This window comes from Erythrolamprus reginae, chromosome 6 (genome assembly GCF_031021105.1).
Source record: "Erythrolamprus reginae isolate rEryReg1 chromosome 6, rEryReg1.hap1, whole genome shotgun sequence".
Taxonomy (NCBI): Eukaryota; Metazoa; Chordata; class Lepidosauria; order Squamata; family Dipsadidae; genus Erythrolamprus; species Erythrolamprus reginae.
In genome coordinates this window covers 51,731,445-51,758,563 of record NC_091955.1, presented here as the reverse complement: position 1 = coordinate 51,758,563, position 27,119 = coordinate 51,731,445, and the positions used below count along the sequence as shown (strand labels likewise).

At 35.9% G+C, this 27,119-nt stretch overlaps 1 protein-coding gene across 1 annotated transcript in view; it reads right to left on the bottom strand.

The window, feature by feature from the left end:
- PTPRQ (protein tyrosine phosphatase receptor type Q) overlaps nt 1–25,911 on the bottom strand; it is a 115,817-nt gene extending 89,906 nt beyond the window's left edge. Inside the window, exons 1-15 of the mRNA XM_070754648.1 lie at nt 25,851–25,911; nt 23,414–23,549; nt 20,590–20,841; nt 19,550–19,767; nt 19,109–19,295; nt 18,710–18,994; nt 14,893–15,177; nt 14,130–14,399; nt 13,401–13,661; nt 12,260–12,390; nt 11,771–11,900; nt 8,812–8,962; nt 7,007–7,113; nt 5,702–5,799; nt 811–976 (exon numbers count right to left, since the gene is read on the bottom strand). Coding sequence (XP_070610749.1) covers nt 811–976; nt 5,702–5,799; nt 7,007–7,113; nt 8,812–8,962; nt 11,771–11,900; nt 12,260–12,390; nt 13,401–13,661; nt 14,130–14,399; nt 14,893–15,177; nt 18,710–18,994; nt 19,109–19,295; nt 19,550–19,767; nt 20,590–20,841; nt 23,414–23,549; nt 25,851–25,898 — 2,725 coding nt within the window. The 5' untranslated portion in view covers nt 25,899–25,911. The remainder of the gene's footprint in view (nt 1–810; nt 977–5,701; nt 5,800–7,006; nt 7,114–8,811; nt 8,963–11,770; nt 11,901–12,259; nt 12,391–13,400; nt 13,662–14,129; nt 14,400–14,892; nt 15,178–18,709; nt 18,995–19,108; nt 19,296–19,549; nt 19,768–20,589; nt 20,842–23,413; nt 23,550–25,850) is intronic.
- Nucleotides 25,912–27,119: the final 1,208 nt, after the last annotated feature.

The following is a 27,119-nucleotide window of genomic DNA, read 5'->3' as shown; positions in this document are numbered from 1 at the left end:
GATCTTGATTTAGTATGTATGATCAAAATTATGTATTTTATGTTTGCATTATTTCTGGATGTTGTGTGGTTACATTAGCCAGTACAGACAAAGGCACACTATGTTGACCTCTTTCCAGCCCTTATTTTTGGGAATTATGCCATTCTTCAAGTAATTTGAAGCAGCAAGTCCAACCATGTTATATGCAGTCCTAAGAAGATACTTTGCAGTCCCCACAAGTCCAACATAACAAAATGCCTAAAATTCATATGGTTTGGGATTGCAGTTTCTAACATGGTAAGTGGAATTTGTACATACATACACATAGTATAGTGGGCTTAATCATAATTTGGTCAAGTCTGTAAAATAATATGGTTCAGGAATGTAGCCCCTTTTTAGCTAAACTATTTTAATTCTGGTAAAATTATAAATTAAAGTAAATTCTAGTAAAATCATTGTATTTCTGTTTTGGAATTACTACCAGTAGTGGTATGTATTTTATGCCCGTCTATAATTGAAGTATTATATATGAAATGCAGTCATATATATCTATAAAATTATGTCTCTGTGTTTATTTTTATTTATTTATTTATTTTGGGTGTGGGTGTGTATAGCAGAGGTCTTCAAACTTGGCATAGCTAGCCAGACAGTTCTGGCAATTGAAGTCTGCAAGTCTTAAAGTTGCCAAGTTTGGGGACCCCAGTGTATTTTGTGTGTGTGTGTGTGTGTGTGTGTGTGGTCAGTCACAGACCAGCATAAAACTAATAACAGTTAATGTAAAACAGAAATAATTTGTTAACATAAAATTAAAATAATGTATAAAACAATTACTTGTAATAATTTTTATCTTTGCAGGGATGCTGACAGCTTGTCCTCTTATTGTCTTTACTTGAAAAATGTATTCAGCTCCAGGCATGAGATTTTTCACTACAGCCCTGTTATCAGGCATTATTGCTGTTTGAAGAGTTTTGTTGCCAGTTATCAAACAATAGGAAAGCTAGGGGAAAAAACACGCTTTCACATCATATTCTAATAATATTTAAATGCAATTTTAAAGTCATCAAGATAGCACAGCATAGAAAATGTACTATGGAACCAAAACTTTGAATGTACGTAAGCTAATATTCATGTAAAAGTTCAGAAATTACTACAAAGAATAAATTCTATAGTAATTTTCTTGCCAAACAAGATGAATTAGAAAATATATCTATACTGGCATTACTCAATCCATTAAGCAGTGGGCAATTACTACAAAACAATGATTCTGCAATCTTGCTTTTGCTTTATATGCTGGCCTCACTACTTATCAACTGATGATCAACTTTTCCCATTATATATCCCAGTAAAATATGCAATATTTTTGTTTTTTATTTTAAAAATTTACAGAGATAAATTATTTAGATAAATTCACTTTCCTATGGCTTTTTAATCTCAAGATGGTAAAAGTAACCAAGGCCTAAGTATATCTGCATTGTGCTTTCTTATTTTCTTAAAAAATAAAATCTATTTTATACCTATGCAGTAGGAATCAATGATACATTACTTATCATAAGTGTATCCAATCTTATATTTCTGTCTTTTCTAGCAGTATAGAGAACTGTGGTGGCACAGTGGTTAGAATGCCGAGCTGCAGGCTAACACTGCACTGCGAGAAGTTCGATCCTCTCCTGCTCAAGGTTGACTCAGTCTTCCATCCTTCCAAGGTTGGTAAAATGAGAAGCTGGATAGTTGGGGACAATATGCTGACTCTACAAACCACTTAGTAAAGCACTATGAAGTGGTATATAAGTCTAAGTTCCAATGCTATTTTAGGAGCATAGACTTCTATTCCAAAGCCCATTCCTACAAGATGTATTATGGAAACAAGTAGGTTCTGTCTTATTTGCTACATGAATTTGCTCCCTATTCACTGTGGGGCTACACTAGGCAGTTTAAAACTATGCTGCTAGATCATGCATGTCAAACACGCGGCCCGCAGGCCAAATCCAGCCCAAGCAGTTTATGCTCACCTTGGCCCCGCAAGGGCAAAAAAAATAAGTTTGACACTTATTTGATAGATTGTACATTAAGTCAATGAAACTGTAAATTTAGTTATACAATAGTATGTTTATTAACCTGAATTTAGTACCTTGTGTAAAAGCTAAGATTATCAAACATCAAAATGCAAGAATTATTTTCTCTATTTCAATGTTTCATGAGCGTTTTCATATAGACTATACAAACATTATTCCAACTTTCAATGTATGTACAGCTTATAGTGTGGGAAAATAACAGTCTGTAATAATAAATCCTCTGTGGCTCATAGTAAGACATACATTTTAATTTTTTTTTCTTTTTAAAATTAACTTTTGTTCTGGTGTTCATTTTTGTTGTTGTTTTGATCTATTCTATATTTGGAATATTTGGATTTTTAAGGTCTATACAATTGTTTTTAGTTATGCAAACTATCTGCCTCGTAAATACATTTTGCATTCTCTCTGTAACTATAAAAAATGCTGTGGAATCAGTAGTGGGTTCCTACCGGTACAGATAATTGCACACAGCTCCGCATTTCTGGCATGCGCATGTCAGAGCAAGAGTTTGCTTTTGAGCATGTGCAGAAAGCAAAATCTCGTGAATCTTGCATGTGTGCAAGATTTTGGTGATTTTTTTTTTGCTTCTGCGCATGCACATGCGTCCCCCATGAGATTTTGCTTCTTGTACATGTGCAAAAGCAAACTCTTGCTCAGACACATGCGCAAATGCCAGTCGCGGAGTTGAGCACAATTATCCATACTGGAACTGACTACTGTTTGGAATCAGTTATTTCCTGAATCACCTATTCACACACCCTGAGTCCGCGAGAAGATGGACAGCATATAAATGTAAACAAACAAACAAACAAATGATGAAATTGCTTTAAAATCAGTTATTTCCTGATAACTGATGCCTCCTCCACAGTGGTTGGAGGCACCATGTTATGATGGTTCGCCTCCTACCTCTCTGGTTGGTCGCAGTTGGTGTTGGTGGGAGGACAGAAGTCAACTCCTAGACCCTTCCTTTGTGGAGTCAGTTCTCTCCCCCCTACTGTTTAACATCTACATGAAACATCTACATGGGTAAGATCAAACAAATGGCACTAGGTGAGTTTCACACAGTATGCTGATAATACTCAGCTGTACATCTCCACCCCGTGTCAATTCAGTGAAGCAGTGGAAGTGATGTGCCAGTCTCGGGAGGCTGTGAGGGTCTGGATGGGTGTCAACAGACTCAAGCTCAATCCTGACAAGACTGAGTGGCTATGGGTTCTACTCCAAAGGACTGTTCCACCTGTCTGTCCATTATTCTGGGAGGGGAAAGTCTTTTTCCCTCACAGCAGGCCCGCAACTTGGGAGTCTTCCTAGATCCACAGCTGAAGCTAGAGCAATATCTCTCAGCTGTGGCTAGGGGGGCTTTTGCTCAAGTCCCTCTTGTGTGCCAGCTGCTGCTCTATTTGGACAGAATGTCTTTACTCACATACACCCATGCCCTCATCACCTTGAGGATTGATTACTACAATAAGCTCTACATGGGGCTACCCTTGAAGAGGGTTCAGAGATTTCAGTTGGTCCAGAACACAGCCACGCAAGCTGTCCTGTGTGTTCCTAGATACGCCTATGCAACTCCAACACTCTGCAAGCTGCATTGGCTTCCTGTTGATCTCCGAGCACAATTCAAGGTGTTGGTCATTACCTATAAAATCCTACATGGCTTATGACCAGATTACTTATGCGACCATCTTCCGCCTCACACATCCCAAAGATCGATCAGATCGCAGAGTCAGTCTCATCTGGGTCCCATCATCCAAGCAATGCTGGCTGGCAAGACCATGGGGGACGACCTTCTCTGTGGTGGCTCTGACACTCTGGAACCAGCTTCCCCTGGAAATTCACACCGCCTCACCCTCCTGGCCTTCCAAAAGGCCTCAAAATATGGCTTTGCCTGGGAGGACCGTTGAGCACCAACTCCTTGCTTCTTGCCTAACTGTTGAATGACTGTTGAATGATTGATGGATGATTTTTTTTTATTATGGTATTTTAACTTTTGTATCTTATTTTATTGTTGCCCTGAGTGTGCGAACAAATGGGTGGCATATAAATGTAATAAAATAAAGTAAATAAAAAATGAAATTGCTTTGGAATCAGTTATTTCCTGAATCCCCTATTCACTCTGTATGGAATGAATAGAATCTTAGTTTGTTTATTTCCATCCAGAATTTGACACTGATGAAACACCTGATCATAACTTTATCCATGTTTTCAACCACGTCTTCCACTGGACCTGAGTAAAGCTGCATAATGGGAGTATTATCTGTATGTTTCCAGCACCCCAAAGCAATGAAATAACTTTTCCATTTGTTTCATAAAGATATTAAACATGATACCTGTAGTAGAAATCTAGGAACACTTTACTGATGCATGGCTATTGCCTAGCAATGAAATTTTTTTTATCCATTGAAATTTTCTCATTCATGAGAACAACCAGTGCAATTTCTGTCCTATGTCTAGGTCTGAATCCAGTTTCCACAGATCTAGTTGAATGTTCTATGGAGCTTTAGTAATTGTCATTTACCACTTTTTCAATACCCTTCTTCAAAACAAAATTAGAAAAAGGACAGTAGTCCTCTGAAGTGGACAGACCAACTTTAGTATCTTTCCTTTTAAGGAGGCATTGATTACTGAGATGAAATTTTCAATCCATCACTGGTTTTAACTCGACAGGTAAAAAGAGGAAAAGTCCATGTGTAGCAGAACTAATTTTACAAAGAAGATGTTATATGAGACAGGGGACTGTAAAGTATACTCCAGAATGATTGTCTCAGAAACAAAGATTGACCAAAATGAAAAAAACCCAACCCCAAAATCTAGAGATTGCTACAGAAATCTATGTTGTTGTGGTATAAGAATCTGTTATAAATACAATGTAGTATTCATGTTATTTACATTTGGTTAGCATTACCTAAATCCAAAATTATTAAAAACAAACTAGATGAGCCAAAAAAAATATCTTTACACAATCTGTGTCTGAGCTTGTAATGAAAATTGGATGAGTGGAAATGATTAATTTTAAATGATTGGCTACACGATCCTATTTGTACACCTGAACTTTGCTAAGCAACCACAATTTCAAAGCTTTGTTCATTAATATTTTATATTTAATCTAATTTATTCAGAAGAAGCACTCTCTTGCATGGTTTCTTGCTCTGCGGTATGTCATGCAATAATATGACATCACTAGGATTAATATTAAATGGTGGTTTCTTTCAATAAACTATTAAAACATCCTTTCAGAATACCATTTAAAAACATTACATTGGCAAAAAATACATACATATGCAGATACATTACACATATTTGTTTCTGAATTATTCTAAGATGAACAACAAAATAAATTTATAATGAGTATTTTTCAAGTTTAGCTAAGTCAATTGAACAAAACCATTAAAAATCCTACAATCCTTTTAAATATAGTTGTGTGGTTTTATAAATAAAATCATTAAATTTGAAGAAATGTTTCTTTAATAAAGGCTTTTTAAAATATTCTCCATTCACAATTTTTCCTATGTCCCACTTAGGAACAACTGTCTATATTCTATTTTACTGAACTGTGCAATACATGGTGTTGCTTTCAGCATGTATTACTGAAAAAGCAAATCTGTAATGATAAATCAATCATAATTTCTTTCCATTCTATTTTTTTTTACCTCAAAATGATCAAAACCTCCATTAGGCAGTTCCCAAAATAAGTGAACTGTATTCTCTTCTATTCCCAAAGCATGTAAAGCTAAAGGTGGATCTGGGTCTGAAATAAAATTAAATAGATATCAACGAAATAAAAATACTCCAAATGAGATTGATATCCATGAAAACAGTAACTATACCAGTCTCCAGAAAGAGGTGGCATACAAATCTAATAAATTATTATTATTATTATTATTACTATTATTATTATTATATCTCAAAAATATCTTTGAACTTAGCAACAGATTACTATAACTCCTAGGCATCATGATAACAAAACTATCCAAAGAATCTTACACAAACCAAAGACACAGGAGTCATTTATAGTGTGTATCACAAGAACTAAAAAAGAACAAAATACAACCAAGAGAATATTAAGAGAACACATCCATAAACATCATCTCGCAGGCAGAAAGCATGAAGAAAATCCCTAAATTTCACAACATACTGATTCAGTCGCATAATCAGTTGGCTAGCTGGAGACATCTTAGATCAAGATATAATTCAATTTCATCACACATCTGTTAATCAATACCCAGACAAGAAGGAACAAAAATCAGACAAAAAAGAACAACCAAGGAAGAAACAATCCACTCAAAATGAAATACAATAAAACAAAACAATCCTCCAATCAAAGCTAGTAAGAAAAGCTACCACATATAAACAGCTAGCAAACTCCATTCTTCTATGCACTGATGATCTTACCTAGCTTGGTAGTTAAACATCTGCCAGAAAAGAAACAATATCAGAGAACATCAAAAAGGCAACAATATAAAAATGTTGTCTATTCAATCCTTAATATCAAACATAAAGAGCACTGGAATTCTGTTTGGGGATACAGTGTACTAAGAAATACCAGACTGGCTCAAATTTTTTAAAGTAATAATATAAGATCAAAACATTATTAAATATGTTGATAGCCCATAATCAATTGTTCAAGCAGTGCAAATTAATGATTAGCATGAATGGAAAGCTACATGCCTCTTCATTTATACAGTAATTGCTTTGCAGTCACTAACTCTGCTCTGAAATAAGAGTAACTTTTGTTTTGGTTAAATAGATACCTTGATTAGAATCACTATATTATTTTTGACAAAATAATGAGTGGAACAAAATAAAATAGTTGTGACTAGATTATTTGTATAAGCAAGGAGTATCTGGGGTTGAGATTCATACTGTATATGGATTTTACAATGTGACTATGCACTCAAGCAGCTCTGTAAAACATAGTCTAAGATTTGTATTTATAAGGCATGTAATTAACTTACCAGTTGTAACTCTCATAAAAGTAGGAAAACTGTTCTTCAACTTATTAGTGGTCACAATTTGAACAAAATATTCTGTTCCTGAGGAAAGGCCATCAAATCTGAGCTTTCTACAATTAAGGAAAATAAAATTATTATTAATATAAGGATGAAGCATTTTAAAGTTGGATGACATCAAACAGGGACAAATTAAAAATACAATACACAGCTGAAATAATTAATGGAACAAAACCTGAACTGCACAATTTGAGTCAAAAAAACAAAAAAGCTAATGGCTATTCACCATGAAAATCAAAATTGAATGATTATGGCATAAACCAGCTGTAGTTCCAGTGATTATGCATACACTGAGGGCCATACAAAAAAATTAATATCACTGTAATGATATTGATATTGATAGATTATTTCTGCCTTGCAGAAATGTAGCCAGAAGTTTACTATAAATCAAACAGACTATCGAAGAAGAGGAGCATGCTTTATATTACATAAAAGGCAGCCAAGAACAAGCATTGATATACTTAAAAATTGAAACTTACTGAATGTGAAGGAAACAAAACTTGAAAACTTGAAATAATGTAATAAAAGCCTGAAAATAATTCTGGCAAGGAAAAGTATAAGATGGTTAATTTCTACAAAAGATAGATGGGAAAGTGGATAAAGATAAAACCTGACAAATGGAACATTAGAAAAAGTAACTGAAAGTTTGATTTTAACTTCTCAAAGCAAGTTACTCAAACTAAAGCAATCAAAGAAAAAAGTGAGGGAAACAATTGGTCCATTGCAGGGAGAAAGTGGCAAGAAGGTGACAAGCAACAAGGAGAAAGCAGAGCTACTTAACTCTTTTGCATTTTTCTTTACTCAAAGGGGAAAAAAACAGTCCAACGTATCAAAAATGACATCACAAAAAACATATCAGGAACACAAGTTAAAATGGGGTAGAAACACCTGTCTACCCTAGATGAGTTCAAATCGCCAGGACTACATGGATTACACTCCAAAGTTCCGAAGGAACTGGCAGACAAGGTCTCAGAACCATTGAACTATATCTTACAAAGATCCTGGAGGACCGGGGAACTGCCAGAGGACTGGAAAAGAGCTGATGTAATTCCCATCTTCAAAAAAGGGAAAAAAATCAATCCAGGAAATTACAGACCTATCAGCCTGACCTCAATACCAGGGAAAATTCAGGAAAAGATGATCAAGCAACGAATCAATGAACACCTAGAAGCAAACAAAGTAATAACCAAAAGCCAAAATGGGTTTGTCAAAACCAGATCATGCCAGACTAATCTTATTGCATTTTTTGACAGTGACAACATTAGTGGACCAGAGGAATGCTGTCGATAGAATTTACTTGAATTTACCTGTACCAGTACTAAAAAATTGGATTAAAATATTGTGGAATTTCTGAATACACACTGATAAAGTCTTGGCCCATAAGACCTCAGATTTAAACTGATGAAAGTGAAATAATCAAGGTGGCAATACCAGGTGATAGTAGAATAGAAGATAAAGAATTGGAGAAGATCCCAAAGTATCAGATTATGAAAATCAAAATTGAATGATTATGGCATAAACCAGCTGTAGTTCCAGTGATTATGCATACACTGAGGGCCATACAAAAAAAATTCTTAGATGGTACTTAGAAAATATGCACATTTACATATCTGTCAATAGAGTGCACCTATACCCAATTCCAATATAGTACAACATTTTCAAATGTTGGAAAAGGTAGAAAGAAAAAGAAGAGGATAAACAGTAGTAAAGTGTATTGGCTCAGCCACAGTTATATTGTCTTCAAAAGGTACCTTTTATCTGATAATAATCTTTCTTCCTTGCTACAGTTTTTGCCAACCAAAGTAGTAATATATCCATCAACTATACCAAATGCTGGTGGCCAGGTAACAGTTATTGATCCAGAATCTTTACTCAAATTCATATATTTAACTGAGCTGGGCTCTATTAATGAAATGTAAGAGTGAAAATGATCAGCTCATATAAACTTATAAATCATTTTTTAAAATGTGATTAAAATCGAGTTCAATATAAGATGACCGGCTATATAAATGTATTTAAATGAACAAATTTCCATTTAAGAAACACAAATGTTATTAATGCCTTAGATAGTGTCTATATTAATTGTGGTGTTAGCTCAGCCTATCTAATATTTCTATAGTTCTTTTTATGGTATAACCCAGTTGTCAATTTTTGTGAGTTTAACTGTATTTATTTCTTGGTTATTTCTATATTAGTTATTGAAATGACTCTTTGATAGATGAATAATTGCTAAAGTTCAAACTAATTCTTCTGAACTGTGGTATGTTTTTTCATAGTTTAATGTACTCTATCTATAGTACAGGTTTTGAGAGATAATTCTTCCATATTTGTTTATCAAATGTAGGCAATGCCCATCTCACTATCTAAGTGACTCAATCTTTATAGTGCCTCTCACTATCAGTCATGTGGAAGCTTCCCAAAACATTGATATCCACACTGAGAGAAATTTCATGTATTGCATGGAGATGAATTAGAAATTGCTTGTATAGTATTGACACAGTAACCAGTATGGGTTCCTTTCTACCTGAAATAAAAAGGCCCTGTTTCTATCAGCATATTAATTCATGTACTAAATTTAAGAAAATACTTACCGTATTTTCCGGCGTATAAGACGACTGGGTGTATAAGATGACCCCCTAACTTTTCCAGTTAAAATATAGAATTTGAGATATACTCGTCGTATAAGACTACCCCTCTTCTGCCCGCCGTTCCAGCGCCTCGGCCTGCTCGCCCGGCCTCTTGCCCGGCGGGGAGAGCAAAGGCGGCGGCGGGAGTAGCGGAGGCGAGGCGGAGAAGAAAGAAGCGGCAGATAGCTGGTGAGGCACCGGCTAGAGGGCTGGACCCCACCGCTTTGCCGCCACTCCCGCCGCCGGCTTTGCTGGGGTCGAGTGCCACGTCCGGCGGCAGGAACTGCGGGGGGTAGCCGGCGTACGCTCCGGCTAACGAGCCCTTGCCGCAGCTATCCGCCGCTTTTTTCTTCTCCGTCTCGCCTCCGCTACTCCCGCCGCCACCTTTGCTCTCCCTGCCGGGCAAGAGGCAAAGGCGGCGGCGGGAGTAGCGGAGGCGAGGCGGAGAAGAAAGAAGCGGCGGATAGCTGCGGCAAGGGCTCGTTACGCCAGCTACCCCCCGCAGTTCCTGCCGCCGGGCGTGGCGCTCAACCCCAGCAAAGCTGGCGGCGGGAGTGGCGGCAAAGCGGCGGGGTCCAGCCCTCTAGCCGGTGCCTCGCCAGCTATCCGCCGCTTCTTTCTTCTCCGCCTCGCCTCCGCTACTCCCGCCGCCGCCTTTGCTCTCCCCGCCGGGCAAGAGGCCGGGCGAGCAGGCCGAGGCACTGGAACGGCGGGCAGGTGGTGCTCGGCACCCGGAATCCCGTCTTCTCGCCACCGCCCGAGCTCCCTCCGGAGCCTGCCGCCGCCGCCGCGCTTCTTCCGCCGGCCGAGGAGTCCTTCTTATCCACGCCAGTAGTAATGGGATACTGATCACACATTCTACAGCCTGTGTGATCAGTATCCGGCGTATACTGTGATCAGTATCCGGCGTATACTGTGGAATCAGTATCCGGCGTATAAGACGACCCCCCACTTTGGAAAAGATTTTCAGGGGTTAAAAAGTCATCTTATACGCCAGAAAATACGGTACATATTTTTATGCACTAAGTTAGTTAAGAAAGACCATATTCTTTTTTCCTATTCTGAGAAAAATAAATTGGGATTTTTTCAACAATTTGTCCATCGGTAAAATAGGCATTACCAGCACACTGGACTTTTACCTCCAGAAATTTTTCCTTCTGGATTGTGGACTTTCCCTGACATCTGACAAATATGCTTTAGAAGCTTAAACATCCCTCTGGAATTGTTTGAAATTGGGGATACTCTCCCGACATGGGAAATGCTAGAAACCAATAATGTAAGGTTGAATGAAAACCTTAGATTAGTAATCCAATAAATACCTATCTAGAAATATTCCCTATTGAATTCAATAGGATTTACAGTAGATATGCATTGAAATTATTGTAATCAATACACTTCCTTTGAAGTTTATAATAATACATGTTGCTCCTTGTAATTAAGAGTAATTTATTATAAATATAAAAATTCACAAGATGAAAAGGCAGAAAAAGGTCGTTGGATTTATACCTTAGTATACAAGTAAGTGATGTATAATGAGAAAGTGTTAAAATATATATGTTAAAATAGAAGCTTATAACTAAAGATTTTCTAACTATCTGAAAGCCACAATGGTAGAAGAGGAAGGTTCAGGGGAAAATGCTACCAGTTCAGCCCAGTTTGGAAGTACCAGTAGTGGCGGCCACTGATGGTTTGGAGAACTGGTAGTACGTAGTAACCATGAAAGGCTCCGCCCATCCACCTGGACATCACCATTTTCCTTATTTTAATGTCTGCACATGTATAAAGCATTTTGTGCATGCGCAGATGGTGAAAGAGTGAATATGACACAAAGCATAAAACCAGTAGGGAAGGTAAGTAGACTTCACCCCTGGGAAAATTGCTTTGTTAGTGAACTTCCTAGATGCATCTGGTGTATGAGATAGACCACTATATAGCTAGGCTTAGAACTGATACAGCAGGTATTATTTTCTCAAGAGTAAGCATTCTACAATGTGATAGAGAAGAACAGTTTCTGTATATGATCTTTGTTATGCTTGAAACAATCATAAAAGTTACAACTAACAGAAAAGTTATATTGTTATACCTGTTTCTACTTGTATGTTCACAGGAGGGCTATCCTTGTATCCTTCTTTTTCTGTTTTAACCATAAAGTTATATGACAAACCAGGAATCAAGTTGGAAAATTCTGCCACTTCTTGTGTCACCTTTTGGACCTGTAGCTCAAAATAAATAAACATGCATTATTGATTGTATTTATTAAATGTATTTGCTGCCTGTCTCACTCTCCTGATATTGGCATTTTTGTGATTAGTGGCTAGGATCATGCACCCTTTTTTCAGGATTTTCCATATAGTAATCACTTGGTAGTTTATATATAAAAGTACAACATAGTTAACAGCTACCTATGAAGTTCTGTGTGCATTCCTACAGGATTCATGAAGCTTGACTTGTCTTTGCTTTACCATATAGATGCTTCCATATATTGTCACTTGGACTAAACATGAACAAGAAAAGCAATATAAGAGTAAAATATTCAAATATTACTTTTTTAAGAATTTATTTGGCAACATACCCTATAAGTATCTGCACAGTTTGTACATGTGACTTCATATTGCTGAAAGTTTCCTTCTGCCTGATCCCAAATAATCTGTATTGAAGTATTAGTGATTTTGCCTTCATATATATTTAGTGGAACTGCAAGACCTATAAGAAGCAATATGAAAAATACTCATCAAATACACCAAAAAGTGTCTTGAATGAATGGTAGGATCCAATAATTCCCCATTACGTTATGTTTTGCAGAGAAATCAATACCTAAAGTTAAACTTAAGATACTTTGAAATATACAGTTTCCTAATTTGGTGATAACTTTGACTCAGCCTTCCATCCTCCCGAGGTGGGTAAAATGAGGACCCGGATTGTGGGGGCAATATGTTGGCTCTGTTAAAAAGTGCTATTGCTAACATGTTGTAAGCCGTCCTGAGTCTAAAAAGAAGGGCGGCATAAAAATTGAATAAACAAACAAACAAACAAATAAATAAAAACTTTAGAATTGAAATGAATATATTTTATTGTTTTGAATGAAATGTGCACTAATGCATGCTAGTGAAAATAATGTATGCAAATACAATATAGAATGCTTGCAAAAATGTGCATGTTGGGGAAAATTATATATAAATGAATATATTTAAAGATTTGGGGGCAAATGTTTTGGAAAAAATAAGAAAATAAGAAAAAATTCTCAGAAGAAGGCAGAACTGAATAAATAAACAATTTGAGGAAAGAAAAATAGATTTGCCTATATCTGTATGGTACTTGATTTGGATTTTAATCTTCTGATCTTGAAGAAGTAAATTTTGTTGTTCAGCAACTCACAAAAACAGATGTAAACATGATACCTATTGATTGATTGATTGATTGATTGATTGATTGATTGACTGATTGATTATTCAAGTACATATTGATAGTATACAAAGATATAACAATGTTAATATATATGATATTGGTACTAATAATAGAGAAACATTAGGACAGGGACATTAGATATGCGGTGCACTTATGCACGCCCCTTATGACTTATGCACTTATAAAATATGTACATATTTTATTTACTTTTTGCAAAAATTATATGATTATATGAGGTTGCACAAAATATACATCTACTGTTATCTAAGTATATTAAATTTAATCATCTCTAAATTAAAATAACTTACATGTTCTTATAGCTTGCATGTGATGTACAGAACTTAACATATGTCTGCTAGATGTAAAAACCAAAAAATCATATTCTGTTCCTGGAGTCAGGTTTTTTATAGTTACTTTCCCATCATTCAATAGAGTAAATGTTGCATTTGGCCCTTCTTTACTTATGATGTGAATGCCATCAATTATCCCCACAGCTGGTATTTTAATAAATAAAATCACGAAAGTACTATGGATTTCATAGGGAATAACCATCTGTACTGGTTTGGGTTCTAGAATGGCAATAAACAGAAACATAATCAAGTATTATTTACAAATAACTGCCAATTATAATAATAAATAGCACACAGGGTTTTTTTCTAATAAAGGATACTGTCTTTCATGTTACATATGACATAGAAAATTAAAATAGGATTGACAGAAAATTACATTTATATTCTACTCTACAAAATTTTATTGTATTCTAGTGACAAAGCAATACATTAAAAAGCTTATTAAATCCTGGTTCCCTTTAATATTAATTCTGATTCCATTATCTAAATATAAATTTAGATCTCTAAATATTACAATCTTTATCACTCTTGACAATATTCTTTAAAATTATAAGATTTTTTTGTTTCATGTGTTTATTTTATAACAGATGCTATAGTTTTAGTTCTTAATAATAACCTGAGCAATATTGTGTTTAAATCTGAACAATAAGTTTAAAATGTATATTAATCAGCCATAAAACATCTTACTAAGAGTACACTGAATGGTAGTCAAATCACTCTTATTTCCAGATATTACTGTAGCCATTCCTATATCATAAGTCAGTCCAGGAATTAATGGTTCAATTTTAAATTTCTCTGTGTTGTTTACTAAAAACATCATGCTTTTATCCTTGAATGCAGTTGGTTTTACTTGAATATAGGATTCCTGGCCCTCTTCTGGGAGTTTCCAAGATATAATCACATGGTCCTCGCCTACATCCTCTGGATGGATTAACAGATCAGTAGGTGACATCATACCTAAGCAACAAAAATATTTCCCTTTGTATCTGGGACATTAAAATTTATTTTTTTGTCATAACACTATTTTAAAAAATTGGTTTCTCAGTTGTGAATGATACAGCCATGAAGAGGACACATAGTGGTTTAATCATGCACAAAGTATTTTGAAACAGATTCCTTGTTTTTAAGATTTAAAAAGAAAATTGTTATTGTTACATTTTATAAAATACACTTGAGGGTGTTTTTAGCAAATCAAGTTTTAATCCGATCGAAAAGTATATTTAGTCTTCTAAAAAAGAAATAATGTTTTCTAAATTTACTCAGAAGTTTGGTTTCTTGATAAGAACACTGCTCTGCTACACAAAAGCTCCTGTGCTTATTTGAAAATTAAAACAAGAATACAATTTGATAATAATAGCTTATATGAAAGGAGATATGGACATTTTATATCTACCAGGCAGCACTTAGCATTCAAGGCATTATTATCAGGGGTACCAATAATTAACTTTACCTGTTATTATTTCTATAGGATCCTCATAGCAGCTGGGAGTTCCCTTTTCAGCAACACTTTGAATGTATGTCCAATATTGATTATATGATTTGACATTTCTGATTACAGCAGAAGTGTTAGTTTTTCCAAATGAAAAAGTTTTCCACTTCATTGTCTTACTATCAAAAATGTTCACTAGGTAATGATGGAAACTTGCATTAAATGAACTTGCTGGAGAATCCCACTGTAAAAATATCTCTGATGATGTCACTCTTGTTGCCTTTACATTGTGCAGATGTAATGGCCCTAATGATTGGAAATTGAAAAAACAATTCTAAGGTGAGAGTAAAATCAATGGGACAAATAAGCAAATAATAAAAAGATGCAATAATAAAAAGCAGAGGCAGAAAATTAAGTAGAAGTGAATTGTACAAGCAGATATTTGTTTATATAAACTGCTTTCAACTAATTTGGAGTTGGTTTTGTATTTGAAGCCTTCCTCTATTTCTGAAAGTCCCTCAACCTACCCCACATTAACTGGACCCTAAACGAATGCACTACGGAACCCATCCACACTACCCTATAAAATGCTGTTACCAATCTGGGACTCGACCAACTAGTAACAAAAAATACTAGACTCAACAGCTGCCTAGACCTCATATTCTGCAACAGCAAATACGCAATTTATGGACTACAAATAAAAGAACCACTTTCCAACAGTGACCACAGCATGATTAATTTCAGCCTCAACCTACGCCTCTCCAATATTCACCCTAAAAATGCAACACCCAAGTACAATTTTTAAAAACCCAACTATGAACTCATAGAAGCCGATCTCTCAATTCTTGACTGGCAAACTCTATTCTCTGGCTGTAATAATGGCGATGACCAAAGTGCCAAAGCCCATTGCAACAACATCACCAAGAAGGCTTCAAGAGTTGTTAACCTAATCCTATGTAGCTTCTGCTCCAGTAATTTCACACTACTAACCAGAGCATAAAAAAACTTTTGCCAGACCAAATCTTGAATATAGCTCATCTGTCTGGAACCCACACCGCATTTTGGACATAACCACTCTAGAAAATGTCCAGAGATACTTTACTAGAAGAGTCTTTCACTCCTCCACTCACAACAGAATACCCTATGCAACTAGACTTACAATCCTAGGTTTAGAAAGCTTAGAACTACGTTACCTTAAACACGACTTAAGCATAACCCATAAAATCATCTGAAACAACCTCCTTCCTGTCAATGACTACTTGAGCTTCAACCACAACAACACATGAGCACACAACAGATATAAACTTAAACTAAACTGCTCTAAACTCGACTGCAGGAAATACGACTTTAGTAACCAAGTAGTTGATGCATGGAATTCACTACCAGACTCTGTAGTATCATCATCTAACCCCCAAGGCTTTACCCTTAGACTATCCACTGTTGACCTCTCCTGATTCCTAAGAGGTCAGTAAGGGGTGTGCATAAGTGAACCAGAGTGCCTTCCGTCCCCTGACCTAATGGTTCTCTTTTACTAGTATATGTATATAAATATTATAATATCTGTGTATACCACCAATACGTACTTGAAAAAACAAACAAATAAGAATAAATAAATAAAATGATTCATTTTAGAAAGTAGAAAAGAGTATTTTGAAGAAGAAACAGCAATAGTATTCTGACTCAAATCTTAAATTAAAATAAATCTAAGTTCCTCAGTTACAGAGTGGGGATGATGGGTTCTGATCTGTTTAGCATAGGTCTGCTGCAGGATAACCTTTTCCCATCCAGTCTCTGGACCCTGACTGACATTTTTGATTGCTATTGTCTGTGAAGGAAACCAAACTGGCTTTCATAGCCTCTTTCTTTTATATGGGAATGCCAAACCTGCCTGGATATTGGTGCATTATATACACTCAAAGATATGTACACTCAAAAATACCTACACTCATTGCCAGTTCAGTCATTTTTTATCTGCCATATATTGGTTGCATTTTACCCAGAGTCACTTTTGGGAAGATGAGAGACTATATATTAAAAATATATATGATTAATAAACAAATAAAAATAATAAAACATCAGTCAAAAAGAAGATTGATTTTAGGGTGTACTGATCTCATGAAACATTGACATTATTGCATTAGCTTCACTATTGGAATGACATCAAATCTTCTGGTGGATAGATGGAGCAAAAATAACAAAACATATTCCTAGGTGATAAGATCCTGAAATAACACTTCTACAGCTTCCAGGCATTTCATTCATTTACTTTCCCAACATTTCCCCCCACAAAATATCAGTCTCAGAATAGCAATAAACCTTTGAAAAATGTTCGGAAACTTCAGATCGTGCAGAATGCAGCTGCGAGAGCAATCATGGGCTTTCCCAAATATGCCCATGTTACACCAACACTCCGCAGTCTGCATTGGTTGCCGATCAGTTTCCGATCACAATTCAAAGTGTTGGTTATGACCTATAAAGCCCTTCATGGCACCGGACCAGACTATCTCAGGGACCGCCTTCTGCTGCACGAATCCCAGCGACCAGTTAGGTCCCACAGAGTGGATCTTCTCCGGGTCCCGTCAACTAAAGAATGTCGCTTGGCGGGACCCAGGGGAAGAGCCTTCTCTGTGGCGGCCCCGGCCCTCTGGAACCAACTCCCCCCAAAGATTAGAATTGCCCCCACCCTCCTTGCCTTTTGTAAGCTGCTTAAAACCCACCTCTGCCGTCAGGCATGGGGGAATTGAGACCCTCTTCCCCCTAGGCCTTTACAATTCTATGCATGGTATGTATGTATGTATGTATGTTTGGTTTTTTATATTAAAGGATTTTTAAATTGTTTCTAACATCAGACTACTATTGTACACTGCTTTATTGTTGCTGTTAGCCGCCCCGAGTCTCCGGAGAGGGGCGGCATACAAATCCAATAGATAGATAGATAGATAGATAGATAGATAGATAGATAGATAGATAGATAGATAGATAGATAGATAGATAGATAGATTAAAAAAAAAGAGTTTTCATTTCTGAAAAGTTAGCTTATTTGTAGGAGACTTAAGATGAAGTAGACTTCGTAGGAGACTTAAGTAAGGAGGAGAATCATCTATAGACAATTCAGTTTTGATTGAGCAAGCTATAGTTTAACATTAACTTTACAACAAAAATGTAAAAGAACCAGGTTGGTTGACCAAATTCGTGAGATGAAGCTGGAGGAATTGGGTTCAAATCTTATGCTTTGAGATGGTAAGCTAAGTATCTTTAGTACAGCTGCTACTGTACATAGTAAATGCTTCATTAAATATATGATTTGAAAACACTATTTCACCAAATCAAAAAATAATTTTCTCCACTATATTGCCATTTTTATGACAATACTTACTATATATATATATATATATATAATGAGCCGGGGTGGCACAGCAGGTAGAGTGCTGTACTGCAGGCCACTGAAGCTGACTTGTAGATCTGAAGGTCAGCGGTTCAAATCTCATCACCGGCTCAAGGTTGACTCAGCCTTCCATCCTTCCGGGGTGGGTAAAATGAGGACCCGGATTGTGGGGGCAATAGCCTAGCTCTGTTAAAAAAGTGCTATTGCTAACATGTTGTAAGCCGCCCTGAGTCTAAGGAGAAGGGCGGCATAAAAATTAAATAAATAAATAAATAAATAAATAAATAAATATTGTTATAGTGCATCAGAGATTAAAATTAATTCTATATATTCTGAGCCATATCAGAATTTGAATCTGATTGTCTATTCAGAGGATATTAAACACAAAGCAAGTTTTTGTTTTAAAGGAGCATATATATTGAACAACGACACACAACACAATTTGTAACTTACTTGTCTCTACTATCATAACAGGATGCAAACTAATTTGTGCTCCTTCAGGGCTCTGGGCTGACAATAAAAATTTGTAAGAGTAACCTGGGTCCAGATTGAAAATTTTTGTGTTTGTTAAATTTAGAGTAAAAAATTTGGAATACTGTTCTGAGTGTTCAGAATAGTACTTAATGTTAAGCTGAAAATTTGAATCCAGCCAACCATTCAAATTGTTCCACAAAAAGGTTGCTTCATTTGTACTGACATCTTGTATTTTAAATGTGAAGTTTTCAGGAACTGAAGATACTGCAAAAAAGACCAAATTTTAAATTAAAAATGCCAATCCTCAATAAGCAATTTTGTTTTACTTTAAAGAATATTTTTTTTAATTAAAAACTCTAAACTTGAAAAAATAATTACATTCATATTTACAAATATATGGCAAAGAGATATAGCAGAAAAATCCTATGAAGAGATAATCTGGAATAAATGGATTTCTCTGAAAAGCATAACAATCCGTTTCATTTTCTGGTATCAGTGACAGAGAAGAAAATTCAGATTCTCCAAGATATGGGGAGTCATCAGGCCATGCGAGATGTCCTTCTTCCTAAAAGAAACAAGATGACTGTTTTCTGAAATTACTAAATTATTTTCTTCATACATTTAAGTAAAATTTAATTTAAATTAATCATTATTTTGTTAAAATTATCCACATCTGTCTAAATTATATATTTTATAATCATACAGTATTACTGAAAATTAAGATGTGTATGTATGTGTGTGTATTATTATTCAAAATCTGTAGCAGGAAGACAAAGAATCAAGTCAGATCTACAGTTTAATAAGAATTAATATACTGACCTTGATATCATTAAGTCCTGTCCATACCAGGTTTAGCTGGTTGAATGACTGAAGATAAGAAGTTATAAAGGCATATTCTTCTTTGCTTCTAATATCAACAAGATGCGCCCCAGGGGAAAACAATCCACACTGATGTTGTGCCATATTCCAAGGTTTGCTGTCTGTATTAACTTTATAGCAACTCTGTTTGAAAGCTGTCCAACCATCTGAACAGAAGCCTAATAAGGAATATTTAATTCCATGATTTTTCCAGTAAGTTTGTATGAATGATAACAAAACCCTTTCATATTTCAAATAAGATAAAAATAGGAATGAAATAATTTTTTTTCATCCATTAAATTCATAAAAGCAACATGAACACCAGATATTTGTATTATTTCCTACAGGTTTGTACAAAATGACTGCATTGCTTGCTAGGTAATAACCAATGCTGAATTCACATGTTATTTCCTATATTTAGTCCACAGATGATGCTATATATATAAATAATTAATGTAAAAATTGTGTCTGTATATGGTTTTTTTCATATATTTTTAAACGTTTTAAAGTGTAATTCTGTCATTTTTGAAACAATCAAATCTTTCAGTAAATAAGCTATCAGAGTTCAGATTTCAGAAAGATAATGCATATATCACCATTGTTCCAAAAATAATTTCAGGAAAATTTAAATACTATTTATGTATAACTTCTTTAATTGAAGCAAACTGAAATAAGTAGTATATTTTTATTATAATTCATAATTCGGTAACGTTATATATTGTTGTTCTCACTAAATAGCACAAAACCTGCCTCCTATTTCAATACAAATTTACATCTGGAAATGCACATTTAGCAAAGGGTTTTAATTATGCAATGAATTGGGAACTTTTCACTATTATATTCACTAGTTATATTTATTCTCTATATTTCTTTAAAATAACTTTTTAAAAAAACAAAAATAAACCTTACATGTTTTGAACTAGACAATGGTCATAGTTAAATGCAGAACTATATTGATATTCATAGAGAAGTGACAATAAAGCATTAATTATAATACTGACCTGTTTCAATTTCAAATTCCAATGTCTGATATATATTAATAAATTCTAAGTTACTTTGCCTAATTTGAAAAGAAAATATGTGCAATGTTGCAGGTCTCAAATCAGTCCATTCATAAAATCGTTCATTTTTAAATATATAAGAAATATTTTTATGAAAAATTCCTATGGAAAAATCATGATCCAATGTATTCCAATTAAACAACACACTTGTACTTGTCACACGAATTTTGATACTACTTTCTGGAATTGCATCTATAATAAGAATAGAGAAAATCAAATTATATATTAGATTATTTACATTAAGATAAATTATTTTTAATCAAACTCTTAAATGGACACTATGGACATTGACAAAATAAAAAGGAGGTAAATAAATAAACTGAAAATTGTTTCAGTTCAGCACAACTGTATTTATGTGTGTGTTTGTATTTTATACAGTATGTAAAACAATCTACTAAAGTTGAGAAAGTGAAAAGCTCATTTTCAAAAATGCAAGCATGTTTAATTCTTTGCTCCAAATAACAATGTATGCAAAACACTTTTATACAGCTAAAGGGGATTACTGTATTTTATTGAACATTATGACAATGATCAATTCTGAAAAATAAAATGTACAAAGGAGGATAGTGTATATCAATTATATACAGATCAGCTCCAATCTAATTTAGATTGGTCCAGTTCAGAATATGACATTATAACATCTGTAGTTATGAAAACCTTTGAAAGGCTAGTGATGTCCCACTTGAAAAGCATTTTCATACCAAACAAATAGATCTATAGATGATGCTGTTAATATAGCTCTGCACTAGATCCTACAACGTCTTGAATCTCCAAAAACCTACGCTAGGGTCTTCTTTGTAGCATTCAATACTATCATACCAGACATTCTTTTAACTAAACTAAATCAGCTAGTGGTATCTGAACACACTTGTAAGTGGATCACCAGTTTCCTAACAGACAATAAGCAGCAGGTGAAGCTAGGCAAAATCACATCAGATATCTGTACAATTAGCACAGGGGCCCCATAAGGCTGGGTATTTTCACCACTTTTCTGCCTATATACCAATGAGTGCATCTCAAACAATCCATCTGTTAAACTATTGATGTTTGCAGACAATACAACAGTGATTAGGCTACTCAAATGCTAGGAATTCACCAAAAATTTCACACCTGCTGTATATAGATGACCTGAAGTTGTATGGAAAATCAGAAACTGAGATACAGTCACTAATCAACATTGCGCGAATAATCAGCAAGGATATCAGCATGGAATTTGGCCTGGATAAATGTGCCACAGTGGCACTGAAAAAGGGGGAAATCTCTGAAAGTGAGGGCATTGAAATGCCAAATGGTCAAACCATCAAGTGGCACCAGCCAGAAGCCTATAGATACTTGGGCATCTTGCAACTGGATAATATCAAGCATGGTCATGTGAAAACTGTGATCAGCAAAGAGCACATCCAGAGGACCAGAAAAATTTTGAAGAGCAAATTGAATGGTGGCAACACTATCAAGGCTATAAATACTTGTGCCATACCTGTCATTAGATACACAGCTGGCATAGTGAACTGGACAACTTGGACAGGAAAACCAGAAAATTTTATGACGATCCATCAGGCACTACACCCCCACAGTGACGTTGACAGGCTGTATTTACCCAGGAAAATAGGCGGCAGAGGACTTTTGCAAGTGAAGCAGACAGTGGAAGAAGAGAAGCATGTATTAGCTGACTGTGTGAAGGAGAGCAAAGAGTCAGCGTTGATGGAGATCAACAATAGGAAGCTTCTCAAGGTGAAGAAAACTAAGGACCAGTACAGAAAAACTGTAACTCAATGTCGTATGGACAGTTGGCGGAAAAAAGCAGTGCATGGCCAGTTCTTGGAGAAGATTGGAGGCAAAGTGGATAAAGAAAAGACCTGGTCATGGCTTACAAGTGGAACACTCAGAAAGAAGACAGAAGGTTGAACTCTGTAAAGAAACAGATGAAACAATCGATCATATACTCAACTGCTGCAAAAAGATCACACAGACTGACTACAAGCATAGACACAATGCTGTGGCATAGATGATCCACTGGAACTTGTGCCGGAACTACCATCTACCAGTGGCAAAGAACTGGTGGGATCATAAGCCCAAAAAAGTCGAAAATGAGCAAGCAAAACTACTATGGGACTTTCGACTTCAGACTGACCAAATTTTGAAATATAACACATCAGACATCCTGATTGTGGAGAAAAAGAAAGTATGGGCCATCGACATTGCAATCCCAGGAGACAGAAGAATTGAGGAGAAGCAGCTAGAGAAATTAGTGAAATACGAAGGTCCAAAAATCGAGCTGCAACGACTCTGGCATAAGCCAGTGAAAGTGATCCCAGTGGTACTTGATATGCTGGGTGCAGTGCCAAAGGATCTCAGTGGACATTTGAAAACCATCGGAATTGACAAAATTACCATCTGTCAATTGCAAAAGGCCGCTTTACTGGGATCGGCACACATAATTCGCCGCTACATCACGCAGTCCTAGGTGCTTGGGAAGCGCCCGACTGATGATGAAATATTAAATCCAGCATAGTGATCTCATTTGCTGTGTTGTATTGACATAATAATATTAATAACAATAACAATAACAGGACACTGCAACTGTCATAAATATGAAGCAGTTGTCAAGCATCAGAATTTCAATCATGGGATCATAGGGATGCCACAATGGTCATAAGTGTGAAACCCTGTCATAACAAAAAAAAAATTCAGTGCTTTTGTAACTTTGAATGGTTACTAAATGAACTATTGCATGTTGACTACTTGTATCTGTTGTCCTACTTACATATTTTAAATGATTTTGAATATAGAACTTTTTCACTTTTTACTGATTGGATCATCACATCATATTTCTTCCCTTCTTCAAGCAGAACTGTAACTTTCTGTACTCTTACTTGAATTGCAGAAACACTTTTCATATTCTATAATTTAAACAGATTTTAATACAGTATTATTATACGTAACGCTGAAAACAGCAATTTTTTGAACAAAATATGATTTGCTTTTCAGTACTTATAGCTCTCTTTTTTTGGATAAATTAGGGCCTCTGTATTTTTATCAAGATTTCTAACTACATATATAATATCTACAATAACAATCCATAGTCATAATGAGCCAGGCAGAGTCCACTCTACAAAGATATTTCAATTGCTTTACTTTGCAATTGTGATTGCTTAAAAAAAATATATCAAGAAATAACTAACAGAGAAATAACAACAAAACAACAAAGCATTAGCTTTTTCATAGTTCATGAAATGTAATCATGAAAAAACACCTGTTTATATGTGCCATTGTTTACTATTAACCAAACTGTTTGATGATTTGATGCCTATTGCCCATATTACTTATCAATACAGTATTATTAATGTTGATACTATCGATATTTTTAAATGGTAATAAATGTACAATATTTATAAATTGTAAGCATTCTGCACAATATTTTAACAAATTTTCTATCAAAGAAAACAACAGCACCACTAAAAATGTGCAACAATAAAGAGTTTGATTTACTTTTTGATCAAAGTCATCTGGAATGTGATATGTTATTATATAAAAATCTGGATATTGATATTCTGGAAATTTTGACCACTCCAAAGAAACAGCTTTAGAAGGGTTCTTCACCTTATCACACTTCAGGTTGCTGGTTATCTTTAGTAAAATAAATGTCAGGTGGAAATATTTCAGAAAATGAATATTAAACCATTCCGATATTGTTACTATGTATAATTCTACATATCATTTAGCAATAACATCAAATTTAACATTTTATTTGGCTCAGAATATGACTTAGTTCATATCATGGAGGAGATCATTAAATTGTAGTCTTTATTGTCTGGTTTGGATTTTAAAAACCTGAATTTCTAGATATTAATATTCATTACAGATGGCAGAATATCTTGAGAACATTGCTTTCCAGCATCTCATGATATCATCCTTGATTGAAGGATCAAGAAATGTGAGATGGTGTTTTAGTACTCAAAGCATTTATGAGAAATGCTAGTTGGCTGCATTTAGCATCTGGCGAAAATTGCCCCGGGGCCAGGAGGAACACGGCAATGTAAACACCTGATTGGCGTTTGCGATCTCGCAGGGGACTGCGAGATCGCTGTTGCCGGGCTGCCTGCGCTTGCTCTGCCCCTTGTTGCTGGGTGGCGTGCTTGGCGAGCCCAGAGATAGGGCGTGATCTCACAGGGGACTGCGAGATCGCTATTGCTAGGCTGTGCGCGCTGGCTCTGCCCGTTGTTGCCGGGGGCGTGCTGGGTGAGCCCTATAAATAGGGCTATGCCACAGCCGTTCTTCCTTCGCCCCCGGCTCATGAAGAAGCGGACACCCACTCGCCCTCCCTATCTTACAGTGTGCCTTGAAGGGGTCGCCCACAGGGGCCGAATAGGAATTTTTTTGCGGTCTCGGCGTTTTAGCTGCGACCATTTTTTCGCCTATTCCACACTGGGGAGTGAGGATTGGCCTGGTTAGGGGGTGTAGCACATTTAGTCCTAATTTGATAATTGGCTTCCCTTTGGTCACTGGGGTTGGCAGGTTAGGGGCGGAAATTGGGCGGGGCTAGCAACTGCGTGTTCTCCTTTGGGCATCTTTTAAGATGATGGACAGCCCCTCGCCAGGAGCTCATGGTGTCGACCGGACTGGGCGATTGGAGAGGGGCTGCCCTTGGGACTCACCTATCCCAATAACCGGAAGGGGAGGGGACGGTGAGCCCTCCCACATGCATGGGCGTGGCCAGGATCCAGGTGAAGGCGTGGTACCTTCACCTTGTTCAGCAAGGAGCTATGCCCATAAGTTGCCCAAGAAGGTTATTCATGAATTATTTCCGCCCCACCCAAAATATTTTATGACCCCTGCAGGTCCTAATCATAATCATTTAACGTTCATTTAACTTTAATAAAGTGACCCATTTTAAATCCAGCTCTTGGTGTCCGTGTTCTTATTCCGCCTCTGGTGCAAATGGAGATTACATAAATCCCCAATCCTAAACCAGCCCTGCCACTACTAGAAAAAGATGTGAATTAAGCGAAAAGAAGCGTATATCTAGAGTTCAGTTAAATATATGAAGATCAAGCAAGTATATTCTTACCCCTAATTTCAACTTGTCCAAATAAACATTTAAGTGACAAAGTGGCAATAAAAGATTTTATCGAGTCATGCTATATGCTTTGTGTGTATGTTCCTAAAAAGAATACCAAACCCCATAAGATATCTATTCTTACCTGAAATACATACTGGGTAACAATTAAAAAGCACACTGTCTTGTCCATAGTATGGTTCAGTATCAGATTTTAAAATGAGTCAAACTTCTAATTGAATTGTGAAGCCAGTCCTGTAAAAAGAAAGAATGAATAAAATCTACTTTAAAAACTACTTTTTAAAATACCGTATATACTCGAGTATAAGCCGACCCGAGTATAAGCCGAGGCACAATTTTTTGGCACAAAAACTGGGAAAACTTATTGACCCGAGTATAAGCCGAGGTTAGAAAATGCAGTGGTTACTGGTAACTTATAAAAATGGAAACCAATAAAATTACATTAAATGAGACATCAGTAGATTAAATGTTTTAGAATATTTATTTTAAAGAGGGTAAACAATATTTATTTCAAAGTGGGTAAATAAAAGCAATCTAATATTTACAATAAATTAAATAAAATTAAATAAATTAAAAAGTAAAAAAAGTAGTTCAATCAGCAACCAAGCTAAAACCTATGAGTCAAAATCCCTCAAAACAGGATTTTAGAGACTTAATTTTTCTCTCTATAATCCAATGATAAAGTAGAGAATATGGAATCAACTCCCCCTGGAGAGTAGGACTGCTCCCACCCTCCTTGCCTTTCGCAAAGTCCTGAAAACACACCTATGTCGCCAGGCATGGGGAAACTGACATACCCTTAGCTGCTATGATTTCTGTATGGTTTGTCCGGATTGTATGATTGTTTTTATAAGGGGTTTTTTAAATTGTTTTTTTAATATTGGATTTGTAGATGTATTGCTTGTTGTGAGCCACTCTGAGTCCTTGGAGAGCAGCGGCATACAAATGTAATAAATTGTTGTTGTTGTTGTTGTTATTATTATATTATTATTACTATTATTATTGGAGGTCTTCCAACCCCCTGCTTGGGCAGGAGACCCTACACTACTTCCAACCAATAACCAACAAAGAATCCCTACCCCGGTGAATGGACAGGCCTTGAGGTAGATATACGACTCCTGGCACTTTTGAAACCCTTTTGCAGAATAACCCTTTACTCCTAGTAGTAATGCTTACTCAGGGCCTCTTTTTCACTCCGAGGACCGTTTCCGCGCACATTAGACTGCCATCCCCATTTGCCCCCCCCCCCCCGGCCGGTCACAGACCTTTATATTCTGTTTCCTGTATTTTGCTTTTCCTAGGAATTTAATGAAAATGAATAATATTCGGGCCAGGGAAATGAGGAAAGGGGTCGGAAGAAACCCTGGCTGGGACCCTCCTTTTTGTCTTCTGA